This window comes from Narcine bancroftii, chromosome 13, assembly GCF_036971445.1.
Source record: "Narcine bancroftii isolate sNarBan1 chromosome 13, sNarBan1.hap1, whole genome shotgun sequence".
Classification (NCBI taxonomy): Eukaryota; Metazoa; Chordata; class Chondrichthyes; order Torpediniformes; family Narcinidae; genus Narcine; species Narcine bancroftii.
Genome location: NC_091481.1, coordinates 70,569,371 through 70,581,811, shown reverse-complemented (window position 1 = coordinate 70,581,811; position 12,441 = coordinate 70,569,371). Strand labels below are relative to the sequence as shown.

General features: G+C 42.2%; 1 protein-coding gene across 4 annotated transcripts in view; it reads right to left on the bottom strand.

Moving 5' to 3' along the window:
- Positions 1-1,389: 1,389 nt before the first annotated feature.
- Positions 1,390-12,441, bottom strand: part of LOC138748676 (guanylyl cyclase C-like) — a 91,905-nt gene continuing 80,853 nt past the window's right edge. For 3 of the 4 annotated variants that reach the window (XM_069909275.1, XM_069909273.1, XM_069909277.1), the window contains 4 exons: positions 10,245-10,376; positions 7,953-8,047; positions 6,610-6,686; positions 1,390-4,660 (listed from right to left, as the gene is read on the bottom strand). In XM_069909275.1, coding sequence (XP_069765376.1) covers positions 4,510-4,660; positions 6,610-6,686; positions 7,953-8,047; positions 10,245-10,376 — 455 coding nt within the window. In that variant the 3' untranslated portion in view covers positions 1,390-4,509. The remainder of the gene's footprint in view (positions 4,661-6,609; positions 6,687-7,952; positions 8,048-10,244; positions 10,377-12,441) is intronic. The other variant, XM_069909276.1, reaches the window with a different exon arrangement.

Here is a 12,441-nt window from a genome sequence, read left to right as displayed (position 1 = left end):
TTTCATTTCAATTCCTGTCTGTTTTTAAATGCTTGTTGCTCCATTGGGTAACAAATTGATTCTGCCATTGAGATGATGACCGTAGTCAGAAACCAAAGTCAAACCAACTCAAGTTTATTGACTACCGTCTCTGGTTCTCGGTGCAAAACACGCAGACACACAACCAGACATAACACACGATTCATATGCAGGATAAGTTTGGTAAATCACATCAGTAGGGGGTTAGGGAGATTCCAATATCAGTGATATATTAAATATACATTTTAGAAGTAAAAGCAAGAGCCTTGGAGAGGAAAAAAAAGTTTCTAGACCTGTTATAGCCTGAAATGAGGCCATTAAGCCCATTGGGCTTAGTGCATTTTCTTTCTTTCCCTCTCAAATGTATATGTGAAATAAGACTGATACTTTGGCTCCTGTGTTTTCCTTCAGCTGGATTGTGAATGGTCAATGCAACAAGGAGAGAGGTCCTTTCCCTGCAGCAATATCTATGGCATTCCCCTCCAGAAACAATTCCTGCAGCCTCTCTTTCAGGCAGAGCGACGCCTCCCTGAATCTGGCTCTCCTGAAACTCCTGAACCAGGAAGACTTCCAAGAAGTTAAATGGTCTTCATGGGTGTTCACAACATCTGCTGATGTGCAAGGGATCACAGAAGGATTGGCTTAGGAGGCCAGTGCCTTATCCATTAGGCCACTGGGGCCAAACGTAGCAATTTATACCAGTGGCCAATTTTTCTTTTTGCCTTTTTGTCCAGAATCAAAATCAGCATTTATTATCATGAACCTGTCACGAAATTCGTTGTTTTGCGGCAACTTCACAGGGCAAATGGTTCCCCTTTTTTTTTTTGGGCCACATTCCGACCCCCCCATACAACAGTTCTTGGGAGGGGGGCTTTATGGGCAACGTTGAGCGGGATGGGGCTGGGTAGTGGCGGTGCTGAGCAGAGTGGGGAGTTTAGTCGTGGCGCTGAATGGGTTTGGCGGGTTAGTTGCAGCGCTGAGCGGGTTGGGGGTGTTAATGGCGATGCTGAGAGGGGTGGTGGCGGTGCTGAGAGGGGTGGTGGCGGTGCTGAGGGGGGGGTTAGTGACACCAATATAAAATGGCAGCCACCAAGACCAGCTCTCACGAGAATGCCTTGTCGCCATTTATTTTGCTCACTACTGCCACCCCGAGTCTGGCCAGAAAATTACTGCACTGGCTGCTTCAGTGAACTTTGCAGCAAAGTAAATAATAACAAGACTCTAGGTTCGAAATACCTCCTTTCTCTTCACTGCTCCCTTGGATCTTTCTACCACCCACAGGGTGGGCAGCAGTGCCTACTTTAGGAATCACTATTATACAGTAATAAACCACCTTACAAAATAAATAGAGTGCAAGAAAAAGAAAAAGTCTAAGTAAGACAGTGTCTGTGCTTTATTCTTCATTCAGGAATCTGATGGCAGAGGGCAAGAAGCTGTCCAAAGCCTCTCCGATTTTGAAAGATCTAACTTAAACAAATCCAGTTTTACACTAATTCCCCCCATACATTTTAAAATAACTTTTCAATATAGAATCATCAGTTTAATTCATGTAAAGTTATGGAACAGGGAAGCAGCGAGTCAAAAAAGACAGTCTTGAGACTTACTCAAATAATCAAACTAACACCATTAGTTAAAAATCACAGGCTGCTGGTTCACCACAGGAGCCCATTTAAGACAATAGAGTTGGAAATTGATAGGTCAATCCTTTCTACTACATTTATACATTTACAAATAATGTACCATCTGGTAACACTCTAGAACGCTACAGCACAGGACAGAACCTTCAGCCCTCGATATTGTGCTAACCTATATATTCCTACATTATTGGAGGGAAAGGAGACTCCAGTGATCCTCTCTGCTACTCTTATGGTCCTGCAGATTTACCTCCAATCCATTTCTCCAGTGCAAATGTACCACACTGTGATGCAGCCGGCCAGAACACTCTCGATAGTTCCTGTAGAAGGTTGATGGCCGGTAGCCTTGTCCACTTCAGTCTTCTCAGGAAGGGCAATCGCTTGTTGCACCTTCCTGACAAGTGAGATGTGCGTTCACAAGTTAAGTGAACTCCGAGGAAATTCATGCTCTCCACTCTCTCTATTACCATCAACTTGCAAGAAACTAAAGAAGCCAGACAAAATAACTCACTTAAGTGGAACTCCATCCACTATCCTAAATATTCATTACCTCTACCATCAACACAGTGACTGCAGTAACAACCATCAAAAACTTGCACTGCAGTTACTCACCTGGACTATTCCAATAGCACCTTCCAAAGCTGTGATGTCTACTACCAAGGTCAAGGACAACAGGTACATGGGAACAGATTATCTTCCGAATTACACACCATCCTGCCTTGGAATTCTATTGCCATTCTTTCAGTGTTATTGGGTCTAAATCATGGAACCCCCTTTGCAACAACACTGAGGGATCATCTTCACCAGAAGACTTCAGCAGTTCAAGGTGAATCGCCACCATTAGGAAGTGGATAACCAAAGGTGGGCAATAAATCTTTGTCATTGATGCCTTAATAAAGTATGGTGTATTAAAGGAAACATCACTTCTTCTGAATCTGATGTCTCCCCCTATATTGCAACTCGGAACTACCACTGAACATCAGTAATAGCGAGATATAAAATGAAATGACTTTTGTTATAAATATGCTCCCAGTAGCTGTCAATTGGTGTGAGTCAGAATGAAGGTTGGTAACTCAATGGGATAATTTATTTGATATTTTCAACCATTTCTCTTTCTTCTCCTCCCTTTCCTTCATCCGTGCATCTTCAATGGATTAGTCAAAACACAGAAATACTGGAAGAACTCGGCAGATCTTGCAGCATCCATTGGAGGTAGATAGATTACCAACGTTTCAGGCCTGAGCCCTTCTTCAAGGTAAAAGCAGGCAAGCTCCAAATTAAAAGGCTGATGAAAGGGGAAGAATGGGAGAGGGAGGAGTACAAACCCACAGATAAAAGGTATTAATTGAATATGATAAGAGGACTGGAGGAGTGGATTGCCCTGGTAAATCTGGGGCCACAAGACCACATCAAATTGGGGTGCACTGAGCAAAATGTGACCATAGGTAGACAGTAATGCAGAGATCAAATTAATTTTAGACACAAAGCATGGTAACAGGCCATTTTGGCCTATGAGCCTGTGCCACCCAATTGACCTACAAATCCTGCTACACTAACCATACTGCCTCAGGTTAAGTTAGAATTTGATCAACCACAGTCTTGTTAAACAATGGGGCAGACTCAAGGGGGACAAGCAACCTCTTCCTGCTCCAAACTCTAATGTTCACATGATAAGGGCAGTGTCAAGTCCCATGTTACCACTACACCGGATCTGGAGACATCTGATGAAACAACACCTTACTGCCTTCAAATGGGGAATAAAACGAGAAGCACATTGTTTCTAACTAAAGCTGTTGCTGAACTGGATGTGGAGACAGTGCATGTATATATGCAAAAGCTTTCTCACCTTCAGAATATTCACAGAAAATGTTGCACAGACATTAAATTAACCTTGGAGTGTTGACACTGTTTTATAAGAAAAATTCCAAAGCCGAGTTACATTCAGAAAAATTCCATTAATAATGTTTTATACGACCACTTAAGTTTGCAGATGCTGGCCAGGGAGAGTATATCGGTGAGAATATGAGGAGAAGTCTTCTGCTTTTCTACATAACGTAGGATCCTTCCATCTGAGTAATGAGACATGGGGCTCTGTTTAATGTTTTATCTGATAGATGGTACAGTAAAAGTCCTAAAATCTGGACTGCTCAGGGATTGGATCAGCCTGCATTTTCAGATTTTCTGTATTTTCAGCCAGTACTTTTAAAATTTAAATTTAAGGAGAATAAAGAAGAGCTGAACAGGTAAATCTTGAATAGTTTATTACAAAACATTTTTCCATATAAAATACAAAGTACAAAAAAAATTAAATATTTATTCATTCATTTCCGTGACTTCTCTGCATCTGTGGCGCTTACACTTGCATGCACACATATACATAAAAGCCTGCTAAATTTTAAATGTTTGAGAGTTTTCAAGAAGTTCGGATTCTCAGGTGATTTCTGGCATCCAGATTTTTGGACTTTTACTGTATTTCTGAAAGTGTTATTCAGTATTGTGTATAAGGCTAACCTGGAAGGCCTTGTGACTCAGTTTCCAAACAGTCACCGAGTCATTTCAGCTGACATTTGAGCAGAGAAATGCATACCGTGTCTGCATTGAGTTACGTCTCCCACAGCTAATTGTAATAGAAAAAAGTGAGGCTTACTTTGTGGGCTTTCCCTGCTACACTGGACCCAAAAGAACATGATGACAAAGTTAGAAAGATGTTCCATTCCCCAGTACTGACTCTCAAAAGCATAAATATTCAGCAGGAATGATTTTGCAACTGAAAATCCCAGAGTAAACATTTGAAGAACGATACATCCAGACAGGATTGAATGTCAGTTCCAGACAACAGTTGCTTTGTTTCTCACATCTATAGGTATGTGCTAAGTAACTCTGTGGAGCCGAGCTGCAGGTATTCGAGTTCCTCTTTCGTCACTGTCTTGCACTCAGTCGCCCTCCGCTTCTCAATGGACTCAATAATCATTTCGGCAAAGTCAGCCTGAAGTCGCTGCAAGTTTTCCCTGTGGAATTAAAAACACATGAATAACTTCCCGAGTCTCTGATCGCCGTTAATCTATGGATGTCGCAACAAGCTGAGGGAAGTAATACTACCATCCCTGAAACAAGCAAGGCAACACGTTACTCATGTATTCATGTGCAGGGTATGAAAATCACCAGCAAGGCCAGAATATTTCGATCCATCTCAATTATCCTTGTGTTGGTGAGAGTCAGCCTCTTCAGCCACGTTTTGGTTTGAAGTTGACACAGACTCACCGAAAGCTGTACAGCATTGATTGTTGCCTTCTTTGCCGAACTCCAGTTTATCTAATCCCTTTCCTCTCCTTTCATAGAGCCATCCCCCCTTCTCCGTTTCCTGGTGTTCCCTCTTTCTCTTATTCACCTATAACCTCCTGCCTGTGGGCTTGTGTTCTTCCTCCTGGCCCTCCCCCAACATTTTGTTCGGGTGCCTGCCTACATTTTTCCTCATCTTTTGATGAAGGGCTCAAGCCCAAAACATTGATTATGTATCTTTATCTTTGCTCTATAAAGCACACTGTGTGACTTGCTGAGTTTCTCCAGCACCGTGTATTTACTTCAACCACGGTGTCTGCAGACTTTCATATTTTACCTCTTTTGTCACAAAGACAGAAGGTGGTCAGGAGGCACACCACCATTTTCCTAGGTTCTATAATGATAAAGATAAGCGTATACAGAGCCGTTGTCATACCCACACTCCTGTTCGGCTCCGAATCATGGGTCCTCTACCGGCACCACCTACGGCTCCAAGAACGCTTCCACCAGCGTTGTCTCCGCTCCATCCTCAACATCCATTGGAGCGCTTTCATCCCTAACGTCGAAGTACTCGAGATGGCAGAGGTCGACAGCATAGAGTCCACGCTGCTGAAGATCCAGCTGCGCTGGATGGGTCACGTCTCCAGAATGGAGGACCATCGCCTTCCCAAGATCGTGTTATATGGCGAGCTCTCCACTGGCCACCGTGACAGAGGTGCACCAAAGAAAAGGTACAAGGACTGCCTAAAGAAATATCTTGGTGCCTGCCACATTGACCACCGCCAGTGGGCTGATAACGCCTCAAACCGTGCATCTTGGCGCCTCACAGTTTGGCGGGCAGCAACCTCCTTTGAAGAAGACCGCAGAGCCCACCTCACTGACAAAAGGCAAAGGAGGAAAAACCCAACACCCAACCCCAACCAACCAATTTTCCCCTGCAACCGCTGCAACCGTGTCTGCCTGTCCCGCATCGGACTTGTCAGCCACAAACGAGCCTGCAGCTGACGTGGACTTTTTACCCCCTCCATAAATCTTCGTCCGCGAAGCCAAGCCAAAGAAAAGAAAATAATGATAGGAGCAAACACAGCAGTATCCACAGAACAAGAAATTCACACACATCCCTGTACTTATACATACAACTCTGATTTATCTGAAATCGGATTCTACAAAATCCTCCATTATCCAAAACAAATCAGAAATCCTCATATTTCTGAATTTTCTTTTGGAGACAAACTGACCAGGGACATCGGGCTTCTGGCGGCTCCAGCAGCAGACTCTGGGCTCTCGACAGCAGCGGAGACCTCAAGCTCCTGGACAGGAGTGGGACCCTCAGGCTCCCAGCACGAGCGGGGCCTCGATAGGGAGGTGTCGTTGATTGGTGGTGGGCAACTTTTTTTGTGAGAATTAAACATTATTTTAATGCTTAAAAAGCCTTGCTTTGTTATTTGTTGTTGTTTAAACACTGTTACAAGTGATTTACTGTTGCTACTGGGCTGTTTCCAAAAAATGACCAGTTCTCCAAAAAACCGTTTATCTAAAATAGGCCATTTTGAATAATCGGAGTTGTACTGTAATTAATTGGCTATTAGCTGGAGTAGAGGAGGAACCATTGCTGGCCAACAGATCACCATCAACAACTGCTGTGAGCATAACCATCCCTGCTATCCTTCTCACTTACGCGGAGGGGGGCGCTGGCAGCCTAAAATTGCGGTCAGTTTCTCCTGTGAGCCAATAGGTGACTTCCGTTCCTCTTCCCTGAAACAGACAAAATATCAGTTACTCCACATGAGCGGATGAGTCCACCTTGTTCTGAGCTCATGCCCATTCCTTTCCAACAGTACTCAAGAAAACCCAACTCCCATCCTTGCCCTGAGCCCCAACCCACCCCCGCCATTTGTCATTGGTTTAGAAGGCTGAGGTTTCCAGTCTCACATGAAAGAATTGAGCTCCTAATTGAGTCTGCCTGAGATGATGGCTCTAATACATGGGTTCCCAAGCTTTTTGTTCCTCTGTACTCCTTGGGCATTTTTATAGGTTCCCGTGTACCCCTAAAAATTAAGGATAAAACAAAACACGACATTGTGCAATCTGACTGTAGATTACAACACCATGTATTGTACAGTAGTGGTTATTCTCTTAGACCCAATGTACCCCCTGAAAAGTGCAAAATATACCACTGGGGGTACATTACCCCAGGTTGGGAACCCCTGCTCTAATATATCTGGGAAGAGAAAATGCAGGGCAACTCATAAGATGTTGTCATTGAGATCATCTGCAAGAAAAGAGACAAATCCAACTGAGGTAATAACAAAGCTTCTTCCTGCTCTCTCCCAATAAGGTTCAATACAACCAGCCTATCCCAGTAATAGAGGAGCTGTCCCTGTGCTTACAGGGTGAATTTTGCCATCCAGAAGCACTGCAGTCAGGATTATCACATAAAATCAAAGAGAAACACAGGAAGCAGCACCATCCACTATTCATGGGCTTTCTCCACCACAATAAAGCTTTTGACTCAATCATCTAGGAGGGATTGAGAGAATTCCCCTCATATTCAACTGCCCTCAGTAATTTGTCTCCATCTCACATTTCTTTCATGACAACAGCTAGATCATTTACAAGCCATACTCCTATCCAAAGGGTCTGCAACAGAACCATTCTTAGTAAAGTCTGGTATCAAATATGGCCATGGGGTTTCCCCTAAAACTTCAATATTTCCTACTGCAATGCTAAATCTGACCTCCAGCTAACCTGTGAAATTCGACAGTCTGCAGATGCAGTGATTGTAGTTATCACCTTTTGTCTGTTGGTCTGTACTTCTCCGCTGTCGTTTCCTTTTATTCAGGCCCCTGCCTGCTTTTTCTCATGCCTTGAGGAAGGGCTCAGTCCCGAAACATCGGTAATATATCTTTACCTAGTATGGATGCTGCAAGACCTGCTGAGTTCTTCCAGCATTTCCGTGTTTTTACGTCAGTGTTGAAAACTGAACCCGCAGAAATAGAAATCAAGAGTGATCAGAATTACCTTCAGATACGTCTCTCCCCGCACTTCATATTCAAATTTACACGTTGTCCTCTTCAGTATATTGATTGTCGATTGGTTAACGTGAATTCTTAATGCTGAAAAGAGAATATTTGTTTCATAGAGTAATTCCACAAAGGCTTTTCATTTTTGGAATAAAACTGGGAGGAAAGTTGTATGATAGACAATGTACCAATGGAAATAAATCCTGAATAAAATATGCTTTATTTAGCCATTTATTTGGCATTAACTGATCATTAAATTGGAGAAAATTTCGAGTCATAAAGTTACAGAACAACCTTCAGTTCAACGATTCAAGTCGCCTATCGGTTTTACCCTACTGGCCACTACTCCATCACGTGACTCGTGACTCTTCAACACAGCCATTCTCAACGGGGACCCACTAGAGGTGTTTAGTCCTAAACACCTGTTTTTGGTCCATGTCCTCCTGAAACTTTCCTATCTGTGTACCTACCTAAATTTCTTTTAAGCATTATGATTGTACCCTCCTTTGGCAGCTCATTCCATATACTGATCACTCTCTATGCTGAAAAACTAGCCTCTCAGGTTGCTTTTAAATCTTTCCTCTTTCACCTTCAACCTACACTCTCTAGTTTTAGACTATTTATGATGACTATTCATCTCATCTGTACCCCTCATGATTTTATAAACCTCTTAAAAGGACAGCCTTCAGGCTCCTACGGTCCAGGAAAGAAAGGATCTCCTTAGAACGCAACTTGCCAGTCCTGGTAACATCCTTGTGAATCACAAGATATAGGAGCAAAAGTAGGCCAATTGGCCCATCGATTCTACTCCACCATTCTATCATGAACTGATCCATCCATCCACTCTCTGGCCTTCTCTCCATAACCCTCGATGCCCTGACTAATCAAACACCTGTCAATCTCTGCCTCAAATACATTGAACGACCTCGCTGCCACAGCCACCTTGGATAACAAGTTCCATGACCCCAAGGATAAAATTTTTCTTCTATATTTGTTTTAAATTGATCCCATTTTATCCTGAAGTTGTGCCCTCTTGTCCTCGACTCCCCTACCATAGCAAACATCCTTTCCACATCCTCTCTGTTCGGCCTTCAAAATGTCTCTATGAGGTTTCCCCCTCATCCTTCTGTACTCCCAACAAGTACAGTTCAAGAACTGACAAATGCTCTTCATATGCTAACCATTTCATTCCTGGTATCATTCTAGTAAATCTTCTCTGAACCCTCTCCAATGCCAGCATGTCTTTTCTCAAATAAGGCACCCAAAACTGTACCCAGTACTCCAAGTGAGGTCTCATCAGTACCCTATAGAGTCTCAACATTAGAGCCCTGCTTTTAGATGCTATGCCTCTAGAAATGAATGCCATTGCATTTACATTTCTTCACTGCTGACCGAACCTGGAGGTTAACCTTTAGGGTATCCTGCACAAGAACTCCCAAATCTTTTTGCACCTCTGAGTTTTGAATTTTCTCCCCATCTAAATAATAGTTTGCACATCTACTTCTTCTACCAAGTGTATGACCGTAAACTTTCCAACATTTTATTTCATCTGCTACCTCGTTGCCCATTCTTTTCTGCACTATCCACCTAATGACACTCCTCCCTTTAGTAGTGTGACTAGATGTTTAATCCATGTTTAGCTGCCTTGAATTTATTTTACAGTATAGTGGGATAGTGGGAGTCTTATTCTGTTGTGCCTTCAGCAGGGCAAGCTAAAGGGTACTGGCTGTGGAATTATGTGATTGGTAACATTAAGGAATACTACAAAGTACATCTAACCTCCAAATATCTGCTTTAGGAACATTTTGGAAACTCAAGCCATATGTTAAATTAGAGCCATTCTCAACCTTTATGCCCCCCCCCACAACCAAGGACATTGCTGAAAGTTTATGTGCCCCGTTCCGTTTCCGTGAAGCAGTCAATTTTTGGTTTCTTATGTACTTCTCTCCTACTGATTACATAAAAAACATAAAAATATTTATGTTACACGAGGTGAAAAGAAAATGAGGCTTTTATTTAAATGTGCTGTGGCCTCTAGTGGGTCCCCGTTGAGAATGGCTGTGTTGAAGAGTCACGAGTCACGTGATGGAGTAATGGCCAGTAGGGTAAAACCAGCCCTCTCCAGAAAAAAAAGAAAAAAAGTCAAGAAAAGATAAAGTTCAACAAATATAAAATATAAGAAATAGAAGATAAAGTTGCAGAGAAGAGAAGGAAGATGGCACCCAAGAAGGAAAAAGTAAATACAATGGGAAAAAAAGAAGTCACCAGAAAAGAAAGAAGGCGGCCTTACCTGCACGAAGGAACAGGGAGCCGTGGTGGCGAAGAACGTCTGTTCTCCGAGGTTGGTGCCGGCCCTGCAGAGTCGCGACCACCCGACCGGTGGACTGCAAAAATGGCTCTCTGAGCCAAACAAAAGTGCGAACTGCGCATGTGCAAGGAGTCGCGCATGAGCAGTGTCAATTAATGGTAAAAGAAAACACCGACAGGAGGGGGGCTCAGCCGAGGAGCGGGCAACAACGGCGTGACCAGCTGAGGGACACCTGACACCAGAGCTCTCAGCTGGAAGATGAGGAAGGTGGCAGGAGAGGGAGTGATGAACCAGGCGAGGAAGAAAGTCGAAGGGGTGAACGGCAAGAGGAGCAGCAGCAGGAGGCCCGACAGATGAGCAGCCCAGGAGGGGAGGATCAACAACAAAGTGAGACAAGCAACTCATCAGGAAAATCAGAAGAGACACAGATACAAAGAAGAGAAGAAGAAGACACAAACACAGGTACAGACACAGATGAAGAGGAAGAAGAAATCCAAGATCTTCACAGAAAGATAGAAGGTAAAACAGATGGACAGAATATAGATAAAGCTTTTTTTGAAGAACAAATGAGAGCATTAAAAGAATGGTTGTCATTAGAATTTAGTGCAATTAAAAGAAAAATGAAAAGAACAGAAGATAAAATGCAAAGTTTACAACTAGTCATGACAGAAATAGGGAAAAGTGTAGAAAATGTGGAAGAATGAGAAACGGCTGTAGAAATGGAAGTGAATGACTTGAGGAAAATTGTAAGAAAGTGACAAAAAATTAAAGAGTCACAAGAGTTGTTATCTCAGAAAATTGATATGTTGGAAAATTATAGTAGGCGAAACAACATAAAATAGTGGGGCTGATGAAGGCACAGACATGAAGGAATTTATAAAAGGATGGATCCCAAAGGTTCTGGGAACAACAGAAATGCAGGAAGAAATGGAAATAGAAAGGGAACACAGAGCACTAGCTCCGAAACTACAGGCACATCAAAAACCAAGATCCATCTTAGTAAAATTTTTCAGATATACGACAAGAGAAAATATACTGGAATGGGCAAGGAATAAAGTTAGAGAAGATAATAAATCATTGGAATACAAGAGTCAAAAAATATTATTTTATCCAGGCATAAATTTTGAACTCTTAAAGAAGAGGAAGGAGTTTAATATAGCAAAATTGATCCTATTGAAAAAAGGTATAAATTCATGTTAAGACATCCAGCTGTGCTTAAAATATTTATACCCGGGGAGCAAAACGGACTGCTCTCGGATCCGGAGGAAGCACAAGAATTCGCAGAGCATTTGCAGGACAGAAGGAGAGATGAAGAAATGTAATAAGAATGCAGAATGGTGATAAATTATATATAAAGATATAAAAAATGTATATGTAAAGAACTAAAGAGGGAAAAGAGAAGGGAAGGAAGGAAGGAAGTAAGGGGAAAAAAGGGAGAGCTTTGTTATATGTGTAAATATAAAATGTTTTCGGGGGGGTTGGGGGGGGGAAAGAGAATAACCGTCACTGCGAAATCAGTTGACGCTTGTGAGCAAGATGGCGATCCAAATGGAAAGGGATAAGGGGAAACTCAGAGTGGGTGGGGGGCATTTAAGGTTAAGGTAATATTGGGTGCTGGAATTGTTCGAGTATTTTATGTTTTAAATGTGTTGTCATACATTGAGTTTAAAAAGGGAAAACTGAGAGATGAAAATGGAGAAAAGGGAGATGGAGGTGGTGAGGAAATGGAAATGAGGTGTAAACAAGATATAAGATGGTCACGATGAACTATTTGACTATAAACATTAATGGAATACATAACCAAATTAAAAGGAAGAGGCTATTAAACTTACCGAAAAAAGAAAAAATAGATATAGCATTTGTCCAGGAAACGCATCTAACTGAAGTGGAACATAACAAATTAAAGAGAGACTGGGTAGGACACATAGCGACAGCATCATATAATTCAAAAGCTAGACATGTAGCCATATTAATTAATAAAAATGTACCAATCAAAATAGAGGAGGAAATAATAGATCCAGCAGGGAGGTATGTAATGATAAAGTGTCAGATATACTAGGAATTTTGGAATTTGTTCAATATATATGCACCTAATGAGGAGGATCAAAAGTTTATGCAGGATATTTTTTTTGAAGATTGTAGATGCACATGGAAATATATTGATAGGTGGAGATTTTAA